Source organism: Tauraco erythrolophus, chromosome 1 (genome assembly GCF_009769465.1).
Source record: "Tauraco erythrolophus isolate bTauEry1 chromosome 1, bTauEry1.pri, whole genome shotgun sequence".
In the NCBI taxonomy this organism is placed as follows: Eukaryota; Metazoa; Chordata; class Aves; order Musophagiformes; family Musophagidae; genus Tauraco; species Tauraco erythrolophus.
Window position 1 is genome coordinate 88618062 of NC_141465.1, and position 26039 is coordinate 88644100.

The 26039-nt window shown below is 36.7% G+C and overlaps 1 protein-coding gene across 1 annotated transcript in view; it reads left to right on the plus strand.

The window, feature by feature from the left end:
• Nucleotides 1-26039, plus strand: part of MYCBP2 (MYC binding protein 2) — a 213475-nt gene that overhangs the window by 17874 nt on the left and 169562 nt on the right. Inside the window, exons 2-7 of the mRNA XM_086620176.1 lie at nt 7884-7959; nt 16801-17016; nt 21862-22015; nt 23372-23568; nt 23789-24031; nt 24307-24378. Of these exons, the coding sequence (XP_086476302.1) occupies nt 7884-7959; nt 16801-17016; nt 21862-22015; nt 23372-23568; nt 23789-24031; nt 24307-24378 (958 nt within the window). The remainder of the gene's footprint in view (nt 1-7883; nt 7960-16800; nt 17017-21861; nt 22016-23371; nt 23569-23788; nt 24032-24306; nt 24379-26039) is intronic.

Consider the following 26039-nt stretch of genomic DNA (forward strand, 5'->3'; position numbering starts at 1 on the left):
CTCTATTTGGAAGTGTAATCAGAAACATGGCATGACACCAGGAAAACGCTAAACTCGGAATGAGAAAAAAAGGACTCTTTCTACAATGTACATGCACATTTATTGTGCAGTCAAATTTTACTTTAGTATGTAAACAAACAGTGAGGATCACAGAATAGCTGAGATTAGAAGGGACCTCTAGAGACTGTCTAGTCCAACCTTCCTGCTCAGAGTAGGATCAATCAGAGCAGGTTGCTCTGGATATTGTCCAGTTGGATTTTGAATATCTTCAAAGATGGAGAATCCATAGCCTCTTAAGGCAATACGTTCCAGTGTTTGACCACTCTTACAGTTCTTATGTTTAAATGGAATTTCTTGTATTTCCCTTTTTTCCCCATTGTCTCTAGGCCTGTCACTGGGTATTGCTCAGAAGAGTCTGGCTCCATCATCTTTACTCTCTTGCATTAGGTGTATATCCACATTGAGAAAATTCTGGCCCCACTCCCCAAGTTTTCTCTTTTTCCTCACTGAACAATCTCTGCTTGCTCGGTTTCTCCTCATGACAGATAAGGATCTTAAGCATCTTAGTGGCCCTTCTCAGCACTTGCAACAGTTAAGTGAATCTCTCTTGTACTGGGAAGTCCGAGACTGGTCACGGTACTCCTAATGTGGTGTTGCCTGTGGTTTTGCCAAAGCTGTGTAGAGCAAAAGAGCCAACTCCCTCAACCTGTTGGCAACATCTTTTCTAACTCAGCCCAGGAGCCTGTGTACATTCGTTGCTTGAGGGAAGGTGTTACTGGCTCATGTTCAACATGTCCACTGTGAGGACTCATAGGTCTTTTTCAGTAAAGCTACCTTCCAGTCAGTTGGCTGACTGTGTGTACAAGTGCCTGGAGTTGTTCCTTCCCAGATGCAGGACTTTGCTTTTCCCTTTGTTAAACTTGATGAGATTACTTGTGGCCCATTTCTTCAGTCTTTTGAGGTCCTTCTGAATGGCAGCACAACCTTCTGGTTTATCAGCTACTCCTCCAAGTTTTGTACTATCTACACACAAACTTGAAGGTGCTCTCTGTCCCATTATTCACAACCCAGTTTGGCCTGTTTTCAGTCCATGTTTACATAGCTTGTACTTCATCTATTTGTGCATGGGGATGTTGTAACTGACAGTGTCAAAAGCCTTACTGAAGTTGAAATAAACAAAATCCACTGCTCTCCAGTCACACCTAAGCCAGCCTTCTTACTGTAGAAGGCTACCATGTTGGTGAAGCATGATTTCTTTTCATAAATCCAAGCTGACTATTGGCTATCCTCAACTTGTCCTTTGTAGGTTTGGATCCTCTAATCTTCCTCCTTGTCTTTCTTGAAGATAGGAGTGTCGTTTGTTTTCTTCCAGTTCTCAGGAACCTATGCTAATCACTGTGACCTTTCAAAGACTGAGAGTGGCCTTGCAGTATTGTCGACCACCTACCTCAGCACTTGTGGGTACATTCTATCAGGTCTTGCTAACTTATTTAAATGTTACCTAACCTGAACTTCCTTCACTGAGGGTAAGACGTCATTACTTACCCTCTGGTCTCAGGCATATGGCGTTGCTGAAGGCTAGTTTTAGCAGTAAATATGTAGATGACCAGTGTCCCTTGTGACCAAGTTCGCACTCATTCAGCATTGCGCTCACATTTTTGCCTAGTCTTCATTTTGCTACTGATGCACCTATAGAAGGCAATTTTGTTCTTCATGTCCCTTGCCAGACTGAACTCCAGGTGGGCTTTGGCTTTTATAACTCCATACTTGAACACTCAGACAATGTCTCTATATTTCTCCTGGGTGACATCACCCTGCTACCACCTCTTGTATGCTTTCTTTTTATGCTTGAGCTTTGTCAGGAACTCCTGTTCATCCATGCAGGCCTCCTGTCTGCTTTGTTTGACTTCCTGTGTGTGTCAACAGACCATTCTTGAACTTGGAAGTGATCCTTGAAAATCAGCCAGCTCTTCTGCACCCTTCTCTCCAGGGAAATGTATCCCATGAGACTCTTCAAAGTAGGTTGCTGAACAGTCCAAAGTCTGTTCTTCTGAAGTCTAGAGTTGTGATCCTGCTTTTGCGTTGCTCCCTTCTTTTCAGGTTCCTGAACTTCACCTGCTTTGTCACTGCATCCATGACTGCCCCTAGCCTTCATGCGCCTGACTGGTTCTTCCTTGTTTAAGTGTCAGCTCCAGCAAAGTGTCTTCTTTCATTGACTCAGTCACCTGTGTCATGAAATTATCCATGTGCTCCAGAAACCTCTTCTATTGTTTGCGCCCTGCTGTGTTCCTTTCCAGCAGATAATTGGGTTAGTTAACATCTCCCATAAGTCCCAGGACCTGTGAATGTGAGTTTTCTTGCAGGCCTCATCTAATTCTCGATCAGACTGTATGTAGCAGACAACCGATATTGGTCTGCTTTCTAATCCTAACCCTTAAGCTCTCAATTGGTTTGCAATCATCTGTTTCATATTCTGTTTGAATCGCAAAGAGGACAAGTACAATCCAGTTGGTGTTCTGCAACAACTATGATGAAAGTTCTTGTGAAGTTGGGATGTGGGAAGGTGAAGGAAACCATCAAACTAAATGGTAGAAAGTGAAAATGATGGTGTTTGCTAAAGTATAATTTATACCCCTGAGACTATAGAAGAAGAGATTAATGAAGTCATCGCATTTTCTGGGCATTCTATGTTGATAAATAGTCTTTTCTTCCCCATCTACCCCTTGTAAATAAGTCTGTAGTACTTCAGTTCTCGAGTGGTGACTTGGGAGTAGTGGTGATTGTGTGCTATTGGTTGATGCTAAAGAAAAGTCTTTGAAAAATTATGGCAGTCAGGTGTCGTAATACGCTTATTTAGAAAGAAAATCACTAATTTTGCAAGTCAGATACTCCCTTCTGACAATTTGTGGAGCAGAACTTAAGGTACATAAGACGGGGCACTATGGCTGATGTCTAACTGCTTTGGACCAATTAGTCTTCCTGTAGTCCCGCTGCCTTTATGGCAAACACGATATTCCGTCATGTAGTGACAACCTCTGAATAACGTGTTTTGTAATTTGTAGAACCTTTATGGCAGTAAAATACCTGTACAAAGAGAACTGCCAAATGGCACTAGTTATTACGTGATTTCTGCACATAAAAAAGTATTGCTGATCTTACACTGTTATCCAGTGTGGGTCAGCTGAGGAAAACAGTGGAGGAAACATCAGTTCATTATGTTTCAACCAATGTCCACATGTCAGTGCTTGCATTTCACTGCGCTTGAGTAAAGCGTGTTGGAAGATTTAGAGCTTTTTAAGGAACTCGATGCTGTGATGAAAGACCTTGAGACTTGCTGGTGACTACATGTTGCGGTTGTGGGCTACTTGACAATTTCAGCTTGGGCTTTCACTTTGGGCTGTTCAGAAGCAAATGCTTGCTGCTTCTTATCCAGTTAAACTGAGCGCCAGCAGCAATAATTCACCAAGTGGAGGGAACAAAAGAATTATTTGATATCACAAATCTGACAGTGTTTCGTTTCGGTGTTACTGGGTGGTTGTTGCCTCATAAGAACATTTCCACTGGCCCTTGAATGCTGAAGCTAACTGCGCAGATTGAGCACCTGTGGGAACTAAATAATACAGTGTATTTGTCATTTGTCTGGACACAGCGTGACTTGGGTAGACCACTCCTGTCAACAGTATGCTTCTTCCTGAAGATGCTTACTCATTGAACCAGAGCAAGCAAGTTTAGGCAAATACACTGAGTCAAAGTCAGTTGGAAGTTTTAAAACTTTTAGCATGTGTTAGCATGCAGTGTACTAAATTCACTAATTTTTCAAAAGTGTAGTCAAAGATTTAATTAACAGTAGAATGACTGAGTCCAATGCTATACTAACTACCATGACCTTTGATAACACATTTCAGATAGAAGCAAAGGTCAGACAGCAGTTGAATAACACTTTTGTTGTTCCTATTCTGCCTCAGCAGCAGAGACAATAGTATTTTTTCCACTCATCAGTGACACCTTTAGTGTAACATACAGGCTAGAAGAGCTTATGCAGTCGTGACACTATTAACATAAGGTTAACGTAACCTTAACTCGTATTGAGTAATTCAGTAACAACCTTAAGTGGTGAGGACACTCAACGCATAAAGCTTCCTTCTCAAATTTAAGCTCATAAATTACAATTCAGGACTATTGTGACTCTGAGGGAAGATGCTTTGTTTGCATTTCCTCAGTGGTTTTGAACAGAGTAAGAGCAATGGTGTTGAGAGAACTGAAGAGCATCTCCCTAATGCAGCAAATATTGCAAGGACTACGTAATGCCATTTCTCGTTTGAAAACAAAAAAAAACCCTAAGCATGTTTTATTTCCTTCTACTGCAGGTGCCACAAAGCTGAATAGAAGTTGCAATCATGTCATTTAACAGTTATTTCACGTATTTTAAATTGTCCAGCAATTAGTTGTTGCCTACTCTCCCCCTTTTCCCCACCCCCGCTTTGGTTTGAGAAGATATCTTCATGTTCTGCTCTCATTTGGCTTGCACTTCCTTTGTGGTCCGACTCAAAACTGCTAACTTAGTCTCAAATGTTAGAATGGCTTGAAGCAGTTTGCAGAAAACCTGCCTAAGATTTGCTGATAATCCGTGTTTGGTTTGTGTGAACTAAACGGTATCAACAGCTGAGTTAAAAGTTAAAGGCTAAAGGCCTTCTGCTGCTGGAAGCAGATTGTCAGCATAGAGTTTCAAGAGTTTTGCAAATGATAGCTTACAGCAATTTGCAATTGTTAACCAAAAACATAATTAATAATTTAGCTAAAAAAATCCAACTGAGCCATATCAGGTCTTGTTAATCTTCAGGCAGTAGAAGAGTCAGGCTTATAATTAACACATGCGGTTTCCAACAGGAAATTACTCATAATCTGTTTAACGGGTGTTTTTCATGAATATACTTGCACATATTTTATCTTTTCTATCTGAATATTAAAACCTTTTGGCATAATGGTTTATAACAGTTGAAATGTGGACAATCATGTATATCTTGATATGTTATATGTGAATACATTATACACATATTAGTATAATGCATAGTAATGATAAACTTACCAGAACTGTTTGTGAAATTAGTGTTGATGCGGTGTTTTGTTTTGTTTGTTTGTTTTTAATTAATCATTTACTAGTTCTGAAGTTTTGTTTGGATATAGGGGTAAAGTATACTTCCCAACAGAAACATTAGGATTTCAATATCCTTGAGGTTTTGTTTAAGACAAAATATGGAGATAAATGTGGATTCTCAAATGTGGACATTTCTATACCCAAATTGTTTCCATGTAGAAAAATGTTCAAGTCTAAACCTTGCTGAAGATAATGACTGCTACGTTGGAATGATTAGGAAAAGTTTATACTTGCAGCATCTTTAATGGTTGATGTATAAATGAGGGAGATTATAGCACCACCACATGGAATGTGAAAGAGAAAGTAAACCCATTGCTAATCTATCTTGCTTGCTAGTTGGAGCAAACATTGTCCAGGTATCATTGATAAATGAAGTTAGTGTGCAAAATGGTGGGTGTTTTTGTCATTTTGGAAATGAGCCAAATCTTAGGGGGCAGGGGAAGACTTAATTTTGATGGTTTCTAGACGTATACATACACACAGAGAAATACATACAAAAATACGAGGATTGGTCCTGGGAAATATTTACTAGATGAAAAAGTGCTTATAGTGTTTGCAGACTATAACAAATTTGGAGAGTTTGCAAGGATTTTGGCAGGCAGGATTAAATTTGAAATGCCTTGGCAACTTGAGTTAGTGCCCTTTTTTAAAAAATAGAAAAGAAAAAAGCAATACTTAGCAAGTTGTCTCTGGTAGGTGCAAATCGTACTATGTTTAAAAGACGTAATTAACAGCACAACTAGATAAAGAGTATTGAAAGCTCAGTTTGTAGGTTTGCAGGAAAATGTTTTGAAGTTACTCTGAGTTACATAGGTCTGTCATGCTATATTGCTGTGAAGCTGCCAAATACAGTTAAAAGTGTGACCTTGGACGCATAGGAAACAATTCCTCTTCCTCTTCTCAACAGCAAATAATAAGTGTTTTCAGGTTTGGTCAACGTGGTTTACTTGTGGTAGGGACTGAGGGAGACCAGAAGTCGACCAAAATAAATCAGGACTTTCACACTTACAGTTAGGGTGCAAGTTTCATAAAAAGTTGTTTAGTCCAGAGAACAAGATTGAGTGGCTGCAAAATGGGAAGGACTGCACTGTTCTTTGTGTTTGACAGCAGAATAAGAATTAACTTCTAGTAAGGAAGAAAAACTTGTCCAATGCAAAAATAACTAAATAGTGAAATGGACTATGGAGTTTGATTATAGAAATTTGGACTTTAAAGGTTGTATGAAATTTCTTTCCCCCACTTCTCAAATAGCTTGTATACTGTTATACATTGAGCCTGTACTTTTGAAGGAACCTTAGCAGGTCATGTAGATTCTCTGTATAAGATTTAACGTGCTGGGGAGGATAGAAGGTTCCCCCTCACTGTGAATCACTTCTCTTAACTCCAGGATGATGGTGGTGGCTCCTCATAAGAAAGGAGTTGAGCTGATTTGTTTCTGCAGGAAGTGTCTTGATGAGGAATATACCTTCCTCTTTGTTATTAGGTAAAGATGGAAAAGATGATGAAATGTCAAGCAGACAGCTTTCTTGGGATACTCTGCAGAGGTCCTTTGTTTGAGTTTGTTTTCTGACTGGTGGCCATTGGTCAAACTTCAGTTTCCAGCTTTTCGCTGCTGGACCATGAGACTTGTATACTCTTGAAATCTTAATGCTGTACGGGAGAAGGTAGTAAGCAATGTTTTTAGTACTTGAAAATTTTTATATAGAACCAAGTTGTTTGGATAAAATATGAAGATGCTTCTGCTTCTCAATCTCCTTCCAATTTGTTAACTGAAAGTGCCACTTCTTACTACCTCTGATTTTCAGATTCCAGTTTTATTTTTCTAACTCATCTGAACTGTAAACTATTTGAGTAATGTTGAAGTAGTGCAGAGGAATGTCAGTAGCTGTTGCTTAAAGTCCTCTATAGGATGAGCTGAATGCTGCACAAATAACATCTGCCGTATTCTTTTTTTCTGCGGAGGGCTCATAGTCTGTACAGACCAGAGAAGTGTAGAGTAGGTTAAAAGCATGTATCTCAAACACAGTAATGTCAGTGATGGTGACGAAACAATTATTTGTGTATGTATGGTGGAGGAGAAAAAGAATGTGATAGGAATGAGGTGTGGGCAGAAGAGGAATTAGACGAGCGTGTGTTAGCTAGAGCTGTAATATTAAGGGATGGAAATGAAAAGTTTGTAAGCTAAGGGTGGGGAAAAGTCCAGACAAAAATTACAAAAGCCGTGTTGCAGTTTCTTCTACCAACTGAATTTTCTGCCAAATGATACATTTTTAAAGCTTCCTTTTTGTCTTGGAAGACTTGAATTTTTATCTAGTAAAGACTTCTCAAAACGTACGCGTTGTGTACTAACAGGTACACAACACTGAGAATCATCAATAATTGTAGCTTCTAGCATTGATGTGGCACTAACGGAATTGAAATAGAAACAGCAGGGTAAACTAGTATAAAATATAGGGATTTTTATTTTCTGTCCTAGCACATGTTCTGCTTAAATTGGTGAGATTAAAGGTCCTTAATTCAGTGGAGCATTAGAAAAAGCATAATTTTGAGTGCTTTATATTCTGATTTACACTCTGAAATTCTGCCTGTGTTGGTTCCCTTTGCGTAGGAGAAAAAAATTTAGAGGACTTATGACATTTTTTTTTCCTCTGCTAGTGCTGCTGTTTACCATGAGGTATGGAAGGGAGTTTAATTCTTTTGTTCTCATGGCTTTTCTGTTCTTTTTCAGGAGTAAGAAACTTTTTAGCAAGAAAAAATTGAAAAGGAAACAGAAGACTAAATTGAAAGTAAAAACACGCAACAAGGTAAGTCTGTAACTCACTTGACAAAGTTCTGGCTCAAAAATGAAAGTAATTTCTGTTGAGAGAAATATAAGAAAAAATAAGTATAACTAGCAATTTATTTGTTTAGAAAAGATAGTAATAAGCCACTATGGTTTGTCTGCTTACTGTATTCTACATGACTATGACACTAATGTTAACATTATTCAACCATGTTTGCTACTAATGTTCTGCATGAAATAATATGAACAACACTTTTAGTTCTCCAGTTCCTAAACTGTAAATGTAGCTAAACATGTTGGTCTTATAGTTGAATTTTGAGACGCATGTCTAGCCAACAGTTAGAGACTACTGCTGCCAAGAGTTCTGTCCATATTGGCCAAAGGAGAAGGGGAGCATTCAATGTCTAAGGAATCCAAAGTTACCTCTGAAAACTCCTCCATAATGGAATTAGGTGATGCTTATCTGTGTCTGTTAAAACTTTCTCCCAGTGTAACCCCTGCCCCCATCACTTTAAATGCATGACAGGAGTACAGTGAACTTCATAAAAGTGTTAGCACATTTACTTGTTGCGGAGAAGAAATCTAGACAGAAGCAACAGTATTTTAAAATACTCCTCTACTGCATTCGTTATTAAAAATATTATTTCTCTGAAGCTAGAGCCTTGGAGTGGTTTTCCTGAAGGCTCACTTGCAGACATGGAGGCTTCTTCCTAGATTCCCATTGTAATCAGTAAAGAGAAAGTAGCTCATTTTTGGAACGATTCTGAAGGACAGAACCACTGAAATATGCAGTGAAAACACTTCCTAGTCAGTTGAATGCCTGTATAATACAAAACGCTGTAGATCAAAGGGGCCATCTTATCCCTGTTTGCCAAACCTCCTGTAGTTGCTCTATCTCAAGACAGATGGCTTTGGGAGGGCGAGGCAAGCCCTATATCTCCTCATTTGGTATTGCCTTTTTGGATGCCTACCAGATTGTTCTGCTTATCTCAAGTAGTGCAGCTCCAGACTATGGTATAGAAGAGACTTATCTTTATTTCTGTTCTTAGTACTGTACAGTGAAATATTTCTAGTCCAAACTGAATTTTTCAGCCCATTCTTCAGTTGCTATGATGTTAGAAGTTTTAGCCCTATTCCCTTCATGATTTTTTCAGACCCACTCTCAACACAGAAAACAGTGTTAGAAATTTGAAGAAATTTTGCGGAATGTAGTTAGTCTTTGTGTGCTCTGTCTGGTGACAGAAACTCGTGCTTTTAAGATAACTCTTCAGCTTTGATCATTGTTACTATCCAAACGGAACCTTGTCTTTCTGGATAGTGATGCCCTAGTTGAACTGCCAGGTAGGAAGCTAAATCCAGGGCTGCTGTTCTTCACGAGCTTGACAGTCAGATGTGCTGCTTAAATTTAGTTGCATTGGATAAATGGATTGGCAGGATCCCTTCTGAACATCCAAAGATGACATGAGCATATTAAAGGCTGATTCTTGTCAATGGTTAATAGACTTGGCACTAACTGATCATCTCTGCACCTTGTGCCTATGGAGGGTTGTTTTCAAGATTTTTCTTGGATTTGAAACGACTTCTACTTGAAGCATTAAGTGAGATTTTTCTGCCTTTGAAAGGCATAATGGGTTTTTGCATGTCTTTTACTAATGCTTCTATTCTGGACAGTCTTTGAGGCAGGCCAGGGTTGACCAGCAGAGCATTGGTGTTTGTTCCGAGTCACTGAGGTACAGAAAGGCACTTTAGCTTATTCCTGCATGATAGCAGGAAATTGTGTATTGCCTGAAAAGGGAAAGATAAAACTCAGCTTCATATGTTTAGGTTATCAAATTTTGTTTACTGGCAAAGTGGAGTGGTTTTGGTTGTTTCCTTGCTTTTTTTGTTGTTGGTTTGGATTTTTTTCCCTGTATGCTTTTCAATGCATCCCCATTCTTACCAGTGCAGAATAAGCACAGTGATCATTTTTGCACTGAAATGTCTGAAAATAGGTGTGTGTATTGTCAGGAAAATGAGAGCTTCCATTTGAAGCCTTACAATAGGGCAGACCGAAAAGCTCATGACTACTGGACAGTCTGAGCAGGAGAGCTTGTGTGTGTCATTTATTTTTTTTAAGAACCAGGGTCTTTTTAGTCTGAACAGAGATGGGAGCTTTCTCTTAATATGCTTGGTAGAGACAAGGAGGGACTTCAATTAAGAATAAGCTGAAGGAACCCAAAAATCTGTTATTTATACCATGCACTTACTAAAAATGATAATTGAATAATTGACGAGAACATAAAAGCCATTGTTGAGCAAGTGGAATAAAATTTTTTCCTCCATTTAAGCATTAAATGTTATAACATTTTTAAGTATAAAACATTAATTGGTGTTTAATGCAGCTGAGTAATTTGAACCTTATTCTGTTTCTAAGCTGGGGTCGTGTTATGATCACTTGTATCTGAACTGCTGTTAACTTTGGTTTTGTGGATTAGTATGTTTTTTTAAACGGGGGTATAAAAGTTTTCCATGTGGGTGCAGTGTATTTTGGCTTTAGAAATTCAGTGCTGAATAGAGTGACTTTTACATAGAAAGTAAATATGTGATTATTAGACATGAATGTAGCACTGTGGATTCCTGCCCCTTTCTCTGCCCTCCATTTTTTTTTTTTGGCAACAATTATCAGGAGAAAATTGTGTAACTGTGTAACTTAATGAATATTGCTGCTAGCCCCCCTTCCTCTTTTTTTCACCACCTGGAGTTTTCCCCCTTCACTGTTAACTCATAAAAGTGCTGCTTAGGACACTTAACTGAGAGTCTGGATGGAAAGCCAGAGTTTGTTGTCTTCTGTTCTCATAACATTATTCGGAGAATACTGAAAAACAGAGTCTGCCAGAGATAAAGAGTGTTCTTCTAATGATCAACATCCATCTATTTAGTTTGTGCAGAAGTTTTAAACTATGACTTGTTTAGCTTTATACAAATGGAAGCAAGAAAACCTTGGGAAAGGACGATTCATGTAGCTTTTCAAATTTATTGTAAGCTAATAATTAGATATATAAGGTGGATCAACAGGGATAAATATTTGTCTCATTGAAATCAGGTAGCTTTTCAACTAATTTGGCAGTGTTTTCAATGGCTTTTGTATTATTTGGTGTTTCAACCTCAAGAGGGCATCGCCTTCTAAGAGATGTTTGAACTGTTCAAAGAAGAATTTGTTGAGGTTGTGCTCTGTTACGCACAGTATAGATCAGATGGTTATTACAGCCTGTCTTTAACAACAGATTACCTTTCCTCCTCTAGATTATAGTCTATTTCCATCACATCTGAGAAATAAACTATTATTGCAGTCATCTCCTTCAAGAGGAAGGAAGTAAATTGGTCAGAAAATAAGTTATGTATGGATTTCATCTTTTGGGGAAACAGTTTGTGCAGGTGTGAGACAAGTGTGAAGGAGACCAGAGAGTTTTGTTTTCCTCACTTCTTTGCTTGAGTGTACTGGAACATCACAAAAGACTGAGAAGAACACGTCAGTCTCATGGCTCTGTTTGATGAACCAAACCTGTGCTGTTTAATTCCTGCATAATGCATCCTTCTATTTAGCAGGCACTATGTTTACCAGGATAAGTCACATGTCAGGGTATGGGCACCTCTGCTGTATTCTGTTTCTCTTAAGATAGTCTCTTATCTTGTAGAAAAAAAGTAACACACAAGAAATACAGTTTTACCTTCCTATATTAAATTTATGCTCATGATTCTTTGGAATCAAGTGCTTTGGGAGAAAAAAGACATAGAGCCTATTATCTTGTCATCTACTCAGACATCCTAGAAGCTGGGCTTGTAATCATTCTTGCACCTTGAGTGCTTTGGATTGCAATATTCCAGTAGCTATTAAGAAAAGGATGTTTAGAGGTGCAGAAGTAACTGTTGCTCTTTACCTTATCCACAGTGTCAGGAAAAGATATTTCATACAGGAAAAGATATTTTGTACATCTGTGGGTCTCAAAACACTTAACACTAAAAAAAAAACCAAGCTGTTGGGCTGCGTTTTTTTTCGTAAGTCGCAGTTTCCTAACTTGATTGGTGCACCTGACCTCAGTGAAGTCAGGAATCTGTTGTAATCTGGAAAGGAAAAACGTTGAAGAAAAGAAAAAAGAGAAAGAAAAAACCTGTTCACTGAATGAGCATTTACATTAGGGGAGGAGAAAGTTTTTATTTTTTAATCAGCTACATCTCTGCTTTTTGTAAGAGAGATCTAAGAAAGTGATGTTTGTACAATCTGCACATATACCTCCACTTTTGAACCGATGTTTGTTTTGGAGAACTGGAAACTATAAATATTATATTTAAAGCTCCTCAGGCTTGAGCAAATTGATCACAAATAAATAGTCAGTGGTTTTTACCTTATGGTGAAGTTTGTGGAGGGATGAGAGAGAAAGAACAGGATGTTGGAAGTTCCTTTCCTACTCTCCAAACAGAAACAATGTGTCTTGTCATTCCACACTTTTCTTTTGCTCTGAGACATGCTAAGTATTTGTATGCTTATACATTTAATGTTAATTCAATTGAGGGTTTTTTCCCCCTCAATTTAAAGACAGTAAACAGTGAAAGCTATAATTATCCTTAAATTTTAACCTGTTTTTACAACCCAACTTATTGTTCAAAAACATGTTTATTTAGTACAGTTATAAGGCAAGTGTTTTTAAACTGACAAAACCAGGTAGTGAATTTCAAAATTTTGTTATGGGACTTTGTTAGGATTGCTACTATATTTGTCAATGGTATAACAGAATGGAGTATCTTTACAGGTCTCAAAGATAAGGTATTGTGAAGGGAAGATGGAGGTATGAACTAAGAAATGTAAGCAGTGGGTTAACGTCACAACTAGGAATTAAACTCTAGTTCTGAGTTGTGTATTCTAGTGCTACACTGTTCAGATAGAGCAGGATTTTCTGGAGAATGTTGTACTGTCCTGAAGTCTGGGTAAGAGATTATTGTCTATAACTATAGCTTGTACACTCTTGTAGAAGCGTGAGACATGAAACACAGAAAGATAGAATGCCTAAAGTGCTAAAGCATTAGGTAAGAGACTTTTTAATAGTTATATTGAGCATAAGGAAGGAGTTTATTTCTGAAAATTAGTCAGCTTATTATAAATAGGCAAGAAAACATACATTGATATTTTATCTAGCAGTGTAATGTCTAAAATTATCTGTGTCGTTTAAACAATTTGGCCAGCCTATTTCAAAAGACACTACATGAGCTACAGAATTTAGGCTATTCTGGAGCAAAGACTAAGCTGAGCTCCTGACAAGAAAGAACTGGAATGGAGATTCTTCACAAAGGTTATAATTACTGTACATGATACTAATTGGATAAGTGAAATTCAGATAGAGATATTTCATAGAATCTAGATATTTTTCTCTTCCTGTAACCGTAAGTAAACCAGGAAATGCATAGTAGACTTATTAAATAATTTTTTTTAACCTGTGCAGTTCAACTGAGTTAGCTTTGAAGTTGAAAGTTCATATTATGTGTTTGCCTTAACAGTAGCTGCAAATCTCTTGAGGGTATGTGTATGGATATTTGACATACAGAAAAGTCATATGTAATAACTGTTTAGTTTTCTGATGCCAAATAAATTTTAAAGTATGTAGGAGTTCATTATCATTTGTTTCAGTCCAAATCTATTTTGATGCTGGAGTAACATAGAAGATTGTATCTTGAGTCTTTTGACTGGTTAATATTGTGGGGTTTTAATAGTAGACATTATTTTGAAGACACTCATGTTGAACAGGGACTAAACTTATGTTGTCTTTCAATCTCTAATGGCAGAACTTCTGTTGTGTTAAAAAAAAAGGAAAAAAAAAAACCTTGAAACTTTCAGTATGTATGTAAGGAACTTTTTCTAGCTTTTTTTAAAATTATGTTTTTGTGCTTACTGCTAACACTGACACAGGTAAGAAAAATTAACACACTGTCTGTGTTGGATAAAATAGGCTACAGAATAAACCATCACTTCTTAATGTTTTAGCTTGCAATAATTTTGTAGTAATAACAGAAAGGAAGGATATGCAAATATGTACCAGTACAGTTAGAATAACATTGTAGTCAAAAATAAAAGGAAATATGTAAACTATGAAATATTTTGATATTACTTTGAATTTTCTGTTTAGTTGTGTAATATACGGTGTTAAATGGTCTAATTTAGAAGCCCATGTTATTTGTGGTAATAATTAAAAGATTAGATGCAGATGTTTTGTGAACCATCACTGTATTTTAATGTACAAAGTTGTGGCTACCATATTGAGAAAAATAAATCACCCCATTAAAACATTATCTAGTTCATTGGTTCTCAAAATTCTTTTCCCTCTCCCTCTGCTAGTTTAAGGTCCTTTTTCGCATCACTGTTCTCACAGATGAATGTTTCCACTCTGATCTGTTCCAAATCACTGTAATGTAATTCACCGCATGCCCTCCTGCCAAATGGATATGGTCATTCACGGTATCTGTCCCCCTTAAATAAAAAGACAAAAAGCCTTCACCCTCACCACCCCCCGAAGATACAGCAAACAAACCAAAATAACTTTGTACTGTTACTTATGACCCTGACTCAGTCTAGCCTAATCGTCCTCCAAATTTTGCCTTCTGTGTTCAAACAAATTTGTCCTGCACTTTTAACCCAGTCCTTCCCTCCTTATTTAGTCTCTGTGCCCACTGTCTACACTGAGATATTATAGGGAATTCGTTCCTCCTATATGCCTGAAGTCCAGTTTTTTCATAACCTGTGCTCAAACCAGCTTAGTCTTTGGTAGTACACAGTCAAAGAAAAGGTATAACCCTGCCTGGGGATTTTATTGTTGTTCTTGTGGGGTTTTGTTTAAGTCTATCAGTCCTCCTGTCTCATCTTGCTGTTGAAGAAAGGGAGAGTATGGGGCAGAATTTAAAAGATGTTTTTCAAAAAAATGTTTTTTCTTAATATTTCTGCAGGTTTGTTGACAGCCTCTTGAAAGCTCTTCTATGTCTCGGCAGTGGCTGACAGTACTATACCAGTAGTAGATATCAAGGTGTTCTGGTTTCAACTGGGACAATTAGTTGTTCTTTTTAGCAGTTAGAAGAGCTCTGTGTTTTGGTTTTAGTCTGGGACTTGTTAGGAGAAGAACGTTGATAGTGCGCTGATGTTTATAGTTGGCACTGAGGGCTCAAGGACTTTTCAGCTTCCCATGTTCTTGCCAGCATGCAGGAGCACAACAGACTGGGGGAGAGCACAGTCGGGACAAAGGGCCCACAACTCCCCTTATGATTTGAACTTGGGCTAGGAATTGAGGGCTAAACTGGTCAATGAAGTATTCCATATCATGCAATGTCATTCCCAGTATACATAGATTTCATAGAATTTCTAGGTTGGAAAAGACCTTAGAGATCATCCAGTCCAACCTTCCCTAATCTCCTATTAAACCATATCCCTAAGTAGTTCATCCACCCTTTTCTTAAACACATCCAGGGATGGGGACTCAACCACCTCCCTGGGCAGCCTATTCCAGTGGCTGACAACCCTTTCAGAGAAGAAATTCTTTCTAACATCCAACCTTAATCTCCCCTGACTAAGCTTATACCCATTTCCTCTTGTCCTATCACCCATCACTAATGTAAAGAGCCCTTCCCCCACCTCCCACCATCCCTTCTCAAGTGTTTGTACAGATGAGGATTGACCTGGAAGAAGGGCTTTTGCTTTTTGGGGAGCTCTCTTGAGGGGACTTGTGCGTGCTCTCTCTCCCCCCGACTCATGTACTCTTGGTGTACTGTCTCTCACTCATTCTTTTTTCGGGCTTCTCAATCCTCTGAGATTGCGATGTCGGGACTTACCTGTTTTGAGATCATTTACTGGGACAAGACAGCTGTTGGTCACCAAGTGGTGAGCAATTATACTATGCATCACTTGTTTGTATATATTATTATCATATGTATATATTATTAATGTTATACATATATATTCATTTATTATTATTATTATATTGTTCTTATCTCAACCCATGAGTCTCCTTCCCTTCTCCCCTTTAATTCTCTTCCCCATTCCCTGGGTATGGGGTGAGGGTGAGAAAATGGCTGTGTGACATTTAGTTGCTGGCCTGTCTAAACCACAACATAAGGAAAAGTTGGGTGGTAGGGAAGGGCATGGGTAGTGGTAATTTCTCAGAACAGTTTCCCATCTCTTACTTTGTGGCTCAGGGCTCCTGAAAACAGGATGGTGTCCTGTTACTTCACAGACCTTGATAGATGTTTGCATTCAGTACTTTGTCCATTAGGTTTTTATTTCTTTTCTAGTTACACAACATTATTGTCCACAACATCCTGCTAGGGGAGTTTTTGACCTTGCCATCTATTTTCATTTAACAACAGAACAACTAATGATATTTTTAATTTCTGATGTACGTTTAGCAAACAGTTTAAATTTTTTTATTTACCAATAGATTAAAATTAACAACTAGAATAACAAATAATGCATTTTAAAATGAAATAATACTAATTAAAAAAAAAAGACCCAACAACTGACCCCTGTTAAGAAGATGAAACCAGGATTCTACTAGTCTTTTGACTGTGGCACAGGTTTAGACTATTCTGTAGCCTGAGCTGCTTTTGTTTTCTGTCCCAATGTCCTCATTGAGTTGTGAGAGGTAGAGACTAAAGCCAGATACAATATATCGAAGTTTCTTTCTCTTCCTCCTTTCTTCCCTGCTTGAAATATAATTGGTAATTTAGCAGGAAAGTTCGATCTCCAGTTTGAGAATCATTTGGTTGGCCAAAATTATTTAGACCGTTGAGTTTCTTTGATTTAGCAAAGCTTGAAGCTTCTAATAAACTTAAAACTAATCTTGTTTTTCAGACTGAAAACTTAGAGAGTACGATAACCATACCAGATATCAGATTACATAGCAACCCTTCAGCTTTTAATGTTTACTGCAATGTCCGCCATTGCGTGTTGGAGTGGCAAAAAAAGGAAGCATCTGTATCTCTGGCTTCAAAGAACAGTGTACAGAGTGGGGATTCGGACAGTGATGAAGAAGAGGAATCCAAAGAGCCACCTATTAAACTTCCAAAGGCAAGTAACCGGATACTGTTTAAAATGTGCCATGTTTGTGATCTGAAGTTCCTGAGTTTTTTGTGGGGAATGAAAAACAGCATTATAAACCAGCTGCTTAGAAAATAACTATAGTTTTATTTGTAGTCCATTTAGTCCAGAATCATCTGATTTGATGAATTGGAAAGATCTGTGTACCTGCCCAATAATTAATTTAAAAAATCAATTAATTGTCAGATAGACATTCAACTTGCACTCCTTTATAAGTACTGATACTTGAAAATAACCTACAGCCTCAAAAGTCTACATAAAATGCAAATAAGGCAGCTCTTACACCTGTGAGAGGCTACTAGCTGCTAGTGATAAAGGGTGCTTTCTCTTGCTTTACCCCAAAAAAGAATAAATCTTTCCGCTTTTGGAATTTAGTTGGTGGAGTGTTTTCTAAGATGATTTGCCAAGTATACATGTAATTGCAGTAACTGTCAACTATTCTTACTACCTTAAGTTTTTAATCTTTCCCTTTTTTGGCTTTAGTGCCTTTTGGCTCTGAGAATTATAGATAGTAATGCACATTAAGAGATTGGACGCTATAGTTCAACAGTTAAGGTAGTTTTTCTACTATTTACTACTTCTGTGCTTATAGTAGGATTAGTGATGGGAAGTCAGAAATTTATATAGGAATTACTGATTTTTTTTTCCTAATTCTTTTAAATTTGCTGATTCACTTGTTTTGTACTATATAACTTCTGTGCATTTAGTTTTATTCCTTGCTAGCTTGTTAATGCTATGAATCTTTCCTCTTGTTACTCTTCTGAGTCTAAAAAGGATGTTCAGAGTAACTTTCCCTCTTTGTATTTACTTTAAAAACAATACAAATACTGAATTAAAGAGGTTGCAACAGTGATTATATAGAATGTTATAGTTGCTTAGAAAATGAGTGTTTTATAGATGATTGTGTTTAAAAAGTATTATCTGAAGGGCAAAGTTGGCACTCTGGAAAATACTGGTGGAGAATTGCAGAGGAACATAACCAAGTCTGGTAACTGCAACTTGGTAACTGCAACTTCATGGTGTATAGTTGTGAAATAATGTGCAGTCAGTAGAAATAAGGTTAGCGTTGCTTACAAACCACGTCTGACTCCTTATGGATTATATTAAATGAATCAGCAAGTGCTTCTAGGTGCTTAATTTGAAATTTTGAGTAAAAGGCAATGTAGCTATTAGCATTTATGAAGAATGGAATGGAGTTTTAAAGAGATTTTGAAATTAAGAGGTTCAGAGAAGGATGAGATTTACTAGTGATATGGACAGAACGCTTGCACGTGGAAACTAAAACATTGGTATTATTAAAAGTGTTGGAGAGTTTATCAAAAAGAGATTTGGAAAAGTCTTGCAGTTTTAAAAAGATAGTGACTCTAGAAAAAATAGTATAGAAACCCTAGGTGGGAAACTTTACTTTTCCTTTCTCAAAACAGAAAACCAGTGAGCTATTTTGTTACATCAAATACAGCAAATATAAAATTGATGAAAATTGGTATGCTTTAAAACGATTCATTTTTAGCAAAGTGTCTTCAAAATATCAAGAAGTTTAAGAATTTTTACTGATTCAGCGATGACTTACCTGCTTGGTACAACCTCAGATTTTCAATAACTGTCTAGCTAATATTGGGTTGTTTAGGTCTCTCTAAGATAAAATGGTATTTATTAGTAATTTCACTTGCATCCATACATTTGAAAAAGGCATCCACTTGGAAATGTCTCACAGGTAGTAGGACTTTTAGAGGCTAACTATGTATCTTCGCATCCTGAATATAGATGTCTGTCTCATGCTTTGAGTATATTGAGTATATATGATCTTGTTCTTATGTATAATGACCAATATTGAGTTGGGCTTAGTTTGTTAAAGAAGTTTCTAAGGCTTACAATATGTACTAGACCAGTTTCTGAAAGGTATTGTTAAAAAAAAAAATAAAAATACAAATTACTTATGTCTTTTGAGTTTGCCAGTGAGGTGAAAGTTAGATTCAAAAAAGGTGTAACCAGGATTTGCACTTTTCCAGATTCTTCAGAGTTAAACTGATGAATTTACCCTTGTTGTTTTTCCTTTTGTTAGTGAAAATTCTTAATTTCTTGAGAATAAGTTGAAAGCATTCTACTTTTTAGGCAGATTAGTTGTTCTGTTAAGTGTCTTTTTTTTTAAATCTTAATCTTGAGGAAGTCAGGTTTGTTAGAGCTTTTATTTAGAATACATTTCGGAATGAAAAGTTGTCCTATGCAATTTCTATACCATTGAGAACAATTGTTTTTAACAATTGTTAAAAAAGACCCAAAGACATAATTTGCTGGTCTTCAGATATTAGCACAAAAAAGTTTGTATTTTGGTTGTGTTTGGACTCTTTAGTAACTTGTTTTGATAGCTTTAAATTTTTGGATTTACATTAAATGTTTGCCTTTACTTGACTTACTAAATACCTTATTTAGTAACTTTCCTAATGATGGGAAATTCTTTCTGTTTGAAATAGGGCAGATTCAGTTCTACTAATTTGATTTGCAGTTGCTCCTCCCAGACTACTAAACTTAATACTGAGTTATGGATGATCCGCAAAAGCCCTGTACTAAAAGAACAAATGGTGTAATAAGGCGGAATTAAGTGACTAAATATTCTTTGTTCCTGCAGTGGCAAACATTTTACTGTTTAGCTAATGAGCTTAAGCAAAAATGAAAATTTTCCAGTTGTAACAAAAAAATGAAAGAAAAACAATTACTCTTTTTAGAAACTGACTTTAAGTCTTTTAAAATTTGTTAGGAGAATGTGTTACCTAAGGTGTTTTTTGTGTGTGTATATCACATACATATAAATTAATGCAGTTAATTAAATATACAGAGTATTATGTATCCTTAAATAAACATAGAATTGTGGTTATTGGGCAATTATGAGAGAGGGAAGAGAAAGGAAATAAAACAATAGTGTAGATAACACTTGAAGAAATCAATTTTTTTTGAAGGAATTAATTATGGGTCTTAATGTCTGCATCTTGGTTAGAATTTTGCATACCCTTTGTAAGGTGGACTTAGACTTCTGATCTAAAGTCTCAAAGATGTTGGAAAGGGAACGGGAGGATATCTGTAGAGAGCATCAGTAAGAGCTGGCAGGCTGTGACACAGACCGCGACTGCAGCAGAGCTCTTGTTTTGGCTCAGAGAGCAGCAAGAATAAGCCCAACATCTTGAAAAGAACCGTTTGCTTATTCTGTCCTTCAGTGCACAGTTTGGAGGAGTTGAGAGACGTGCACACTTTTATATATATATATATGTATGTATAACAGCTATACAAATATATATTAAGGTGAAGAGACCTGTTTTAAGAAGCTTACTCAAAAAAAACCAACCCAAAACCTGTTCAGATCAGGCAAAATCCTAGCAGAACTATCCATTGTTGATTCCTGCTGTAGTGAAGTTTGCCAAATTATTATCTCCACTGTGTTAGGTTCTCTGCTTTCTCCAGCTGCCTCTGTTAGCTGTGAGATGAAAACATGTGTCTCAAGATTGGGAAGAATGGAATAAACTTCTTGGTTTCTCTCAGAGATACTATCACTGAAAAGAAAGGAATTTTCTAAAGATGTATTTTATTCTTTAGCCTACAAGGTGGTGTTGAGTTTTGGATCCTGGAAAAAACATTTGTGCTGTTATTTTATTGACAGGTTTTTTCCCCTCTAGATTGCATGCATGCATTTTTCACCACTCCATTGAAGATATGAAATGTAAGGGGTAATTCACAGGAAAATTGCCGTTGCACTTTGAAGACTTGATTTGATTATGTTTCTGTTCTTTCTCCAAGAATTGAGCAGGTGGTAAAATAACTTCTGAAAGACAGGCGTTGAAATAAATTGAATGACAGCAAAGACAGTTACAAGGCATCCCGTAGAACTTACAGCTGACTGACAGATCTGTTTTAAGCATGAGTGGTAGTTCCATTAACAATTTTATTTATTTTCACATTTCAATCTTTTTCCTTAGATTTTACTCAGGAGTGAATCTATATTAAACACTCTAAACATGGGGGCTCTGCTCCTGACAGAAACACATAGTGAAGTTTTGAAGATACAGTTACTTATTTGTAATGAGTTAAAACCGTTCGTTTTTCTTTCATCCTCATCACTATTACATACTGAGTTTGAGAGGAACTGAAAGGAACAGTCAGTGGAGAGAAGCATAATCGTAATCTCAGAATATGCAGGAATGCTGAAAGGGAAAGTTAGGAGTGGCTCTAACAGCGCTCTTACAGATGTTGTATTAGTTGATATAATGCATGTCTCTGATGAATATGTATGGAGTTTCAATGACAAGTAATCAGTTTTTATTTTTTTATATTGTTACAAGAGCAATCTCAGAGGCCTTGGGGGGGAGAGTATTAGCGCTGCCAGTATCAGTTGTCAAATGTACTGGTACTCTACTTGGGAAGTCAGGTTGGAAGCCAGTTCTAGCTTGCCGGTTCACATTAATGAACAAGGAAAAAGAGGTCTGTCAAAGTGTTGAACTTGATAGAAATTACAAGGACTCAGAGGCACAGTTTGTCTTACATTGTCCAAAAAATTTTAAGTTTCCTTATTTTTTCAGGGACCTGTTACTCTGCTTAGATATGCTCTTTCATATAATGCAATGACATTACTTCTATGTAATATTTGCTAGTACAATTGTGTAGGTGGAATCTTGATTTTCATTCTGCTTTGCATTACCATTGTATTCCATATTACATTTTGTTACTCGAATAACTGTCTTGTTTTTTGAACAGTGGGATATACCTTTATTGATGAAGATCCAAAAATACTATGTTAACAGATATTCTGAAATATCTGTACTTTTTTAGATCATTGAAGTTGGATTATGTGAAGTCTTTGAACTGATAAAGGAGACGAGATTTTCTCATCCATCCTTGTGTCTCAGGAGCCTACAAGCCCTACTTAATGTGCTCCAGGGCCAGCAACCAGAAGGCCTGCAATCAGAGCCTCCTGAAGTCCTAGGTAATATCTCATCTGTTACTGTATTGATATTAATATACATCTGTTATTGTATTGAACAGAAAAAAAATGGGTCCTAGCAGGTATTTGTGAGATAGTAAAATGTTTGTTCTCAACAGACGGACTTTATACTGGAGTATAAACTCCTTATGGTGCATGTAAGCAGTACTTTCTCGGTATTAATCTTTTGTGGAAAAGGAATGTTGACATGTAAAAGAGGAGTGTGTGTGTATAAAGTCATATTTTGTTGCTGTGTAATGCAGAGTTTCACTGAAACGTAGTAAACCTTACAAATTGTGATTCATCTTACTGAAGCTATAAAGCGCTTGATCTTCTTGAAAAGAAGATAGTTCCACAGTAAACTTCTCTTGCGATCCGCTGCTTAGCTATTTAATGTCGTAATTTATATAAAGGTGCTAAACAAAGTCTCAGAATTCTTGCTTTTTTTTTTTGACTCTGGCCATCCAGAAGTTTGTCTGAAAATTCATTTTGCTTGTAATGATATTGAAAATAAAAGTTGAACACCTGATGGCTCTGAGTGTATGCTTGATTATGTCCTTTAAGTTAAAATCCAGTTATCTTTTGTTAATTCATAGTTTTTACTGGTTTATGGAACTTCAAGGAAGGCTAAGTTGTAGCATCTGTTGTTTAAAAAATAATAATAAAAAATATACAAAAAAGTTTCAATGTATATTGTCCTACGTTATGCCTCAACAGTAATCTATTTCCAAATACAATAGTAATTTGCTACAGAAAGCTTTTTATTTTGTATTGATGCACAGAGTATTAAAAAGCTACAAAGAAGGCTTTGTGTTGATTATTGCCTTAGTGATAATTTGTATATACTATCAAAAAATTGAAGTGGATTTCTGTTCACACCTTGATTATTACAGATGTTCAGCCACTAAACAGTGCTTGAAAAGAGGCATGCGATCAAAATAATTTTCAAGCTTTGATTTGAAATGCTTATTTCTGAGAAATGGAATGTGCTTCAACATGAGTAATGGTCATAAAGATTAGACAAGGTTGGTCAAGACCTACACATCATCTCAGTTATGAGGTAGACTGAATAGGCAGGTAAAGTAACTCCTTCTGGCCTTTCTTGTAGAAGGACTTAGTTTTTCTTGGTCTCTGACCATTGTTATTGTCAAAATTCAACGTTTTCTGACTGAAAAAGAATGAAAAGTTAAGGATGTTGTAGGCCTATTTAAATGGAATGCGTTCTTTTCTGTCTGGAAATAGGGCTAAACTTGGCTGAGGAAAGATGTCGTGTATTTTATAAGTTTAATTTCCCATTGAGTGGCAAATTGTTTGGTATGATTTTGTGACTTGTCTGTAATTGCTGTGTTTTATCTGCAGAATCCCTGTTCCAGCTTCTTCTGGAGATAACTGTCCGTAGCACGGGAATGAATGACAGTACAGGACAGTCCTTGACAGCACTTTCCTGCGCTTGTCTCTTCAGTTTGGTAGCTGCATGGGGAGAGACGGGAAGAACATTGCAAGCAATCTCTGCTATCCTCACCAATAACGGCAGCCATGCTTGTCAAACTATTCAGGTCTTGCACTAAAACTCTTCTTTATCTGGGGATTTGTGTAAATAATGCGTACGTGAGTTCTGGCAAGATCTGTTGTGTACATTCAGTTAACTTTTTCCCCCCTTACTGTTTTTGAGATGAGTAGGTATTTGTTTTTCTTGAGTAGAAGATAGAACAGAAAATACAACGTTTAAAAAATAATGATGTTTTTGACTCACTCACTATTTCTTTTATTGAATAGGTGCCAACCATTTTAAACTCTCTTCAGCGGAGTGTACAGGCCGTTCTGGTGGGCAAAATCCAAATCCAGGACTGGTTCAGTAACGGGATTAAGAAGGCAGCATTGATGCACAAATGGCCATTGAAAGAAATATCTGTAGATGAAGATGACCAGTGCCTACTTCAGAGTGATGGTTTTTTCCTTTATCTCTTGTGTAAAGATGGGCTTTACAAAATCGGCTCCGGATATAGCGGGACAGTGAGGGTAATGTGATTGCTTCTTGTCTGATGAATGATAACTAATATTTTCACTTCTATGATGCCCTGTTTCCATTGACAATCTTTTGTGGTTTACTAATGATCAGTTCTTTCAAAGTTTGTCTAAATTATTCTGGTGATTTCTATGAGAATTTTACAGTATATTCTTACAATTTTTACTTCTCAATACAGATGAAGACATTGCTATTTAGATGATAAATGATTATGTGTGAAATTGTCACTCTGATATTTGTTAAATGTTTGGAGTTTTTTGCTTTTCAGGGCCATATATACAATTCCACATCCCGCATCAAAAACAGAAAGGAAAAAAAGTCTTGGTTAGGCTATGCTCAGGTAGGTAAATATTTAAAACATAAAACGTGCACCCCACCCCCTATCCCTCATGAGTAATTTAAGTAGACCTTGGCTTACAGCAAGCTTATACAGATACTGTATTTTTCCTTTGGCTTTAGTTATAAAAATCATTTTTTTGGGGACTGATTTTTAAATTGTGGAAGACGAGGAACATCTGATGGTACTGGTATATAGAAAGGAGTAATGAAAAGTGTCATTGATTTGTGTTGGCACTGTAAAGACTTTATCAAAATAGGATGGTTTAACACATAAGTTTATGAATTATACAGTCAATTGATGTATGCTGCTTAAATAAAGAAGTCAGTGCATATAAAAATGTGCCATGGCAACAAAATAGTGTAAAAAACACTTGAAATATCTATTTATGAAAATAAATTGATTTTAAAACATTTGCAGTAAAATAGGGAACTGCTGTGTTGATTGGGGGAGGATTGAGAGTGCGTAAACCATAAGTAGAGATAATTGTTAACGTTACCACTGTAGATTAAACTATATTTGGATGTTTTATTTTTTTAGAGTTAGCTTCTGGAGTATCAGCCACCTTTTCTTATCTCTTTGCCATTCATTATAAAAATAGTGTTGTTTGATTTTGTTTTGTTTTTTTTAGAATCCTATTATTACCTTTGAGTGCTTGCTCTCAAAAAACCCCACCAACTTCAAAAAACCTCATAAGAAACCAAAACTTAAATTTCAGAGAAGAGTGAATTTACTTCATTTTTTTAACTACTAAGCAATTTTTATTAAATATTTACTATTAACTGAGTGATCATCTTGTCCCAGTGTGAAATTAAGTGTACTCCTTGCCATGCTTTTGAAGTGAAATAGTTCGTTACAAATACATATTCTATTATTTCAGTTATCATATATATATATATATATATGAAATCTGGATTTGTTTGTTATTAAGACAGATCACCAAAAGGTATATTGGTGTGGTACAAATGTGCATGGAACAAATTTGTTCAGGAGCCTGTTTTATCAGTTTGGAAAGGAATTGCATCCATACAGTTTCATTATATAGAGTTACACATTTGGATATTCTGAACACAGCTATAAATATATTTGATGATGTTCTTCGAGTGCTTGTGCAGATGTGTGCACTCACACGGTGACAGTACCCAAAGACACTGCTAGTTGGAAAAATGTTGCTCTGGGGCAATATTTATAGGAAGATCTGTAGGTTGCACTAATTGCTATGTATGTGTCCGTAAAAGAGGTAAGATGTGCCTTCAGTCTCATTTCTCTTCAGGTGTTCGTTAAGTTAGCTCAAATTGAAGTGATTTTTCTTACTTCATCATATAAGTTATTTTAAAATTAAGCTACTTTTAATGTTCTTTACTTATCTTTTCCTAGTTTATGTGGGTTTGTTTTTCCTCATTTCAGAGATTGATTTATCCAGGAAAATTCGAGTAGCTTGTATAGAAGGAAAAGGGTTGGTTGGATTTTTTTTGTTGTTGTTAGATGATTGTAATTAGGGTCTCTGACTCTGACAAATGGATATATTCTGAGGTTAAGCCTTAGTGACCTCCCTGTGAAATGCATCCATTCTTAGATATGTAGAATCCCCACCTGAGGCCAATCATGCTTCAAGTAAGTGCAAGCCATTGTCATATCTCCTGCATGACACTGCTGTTGTCAGA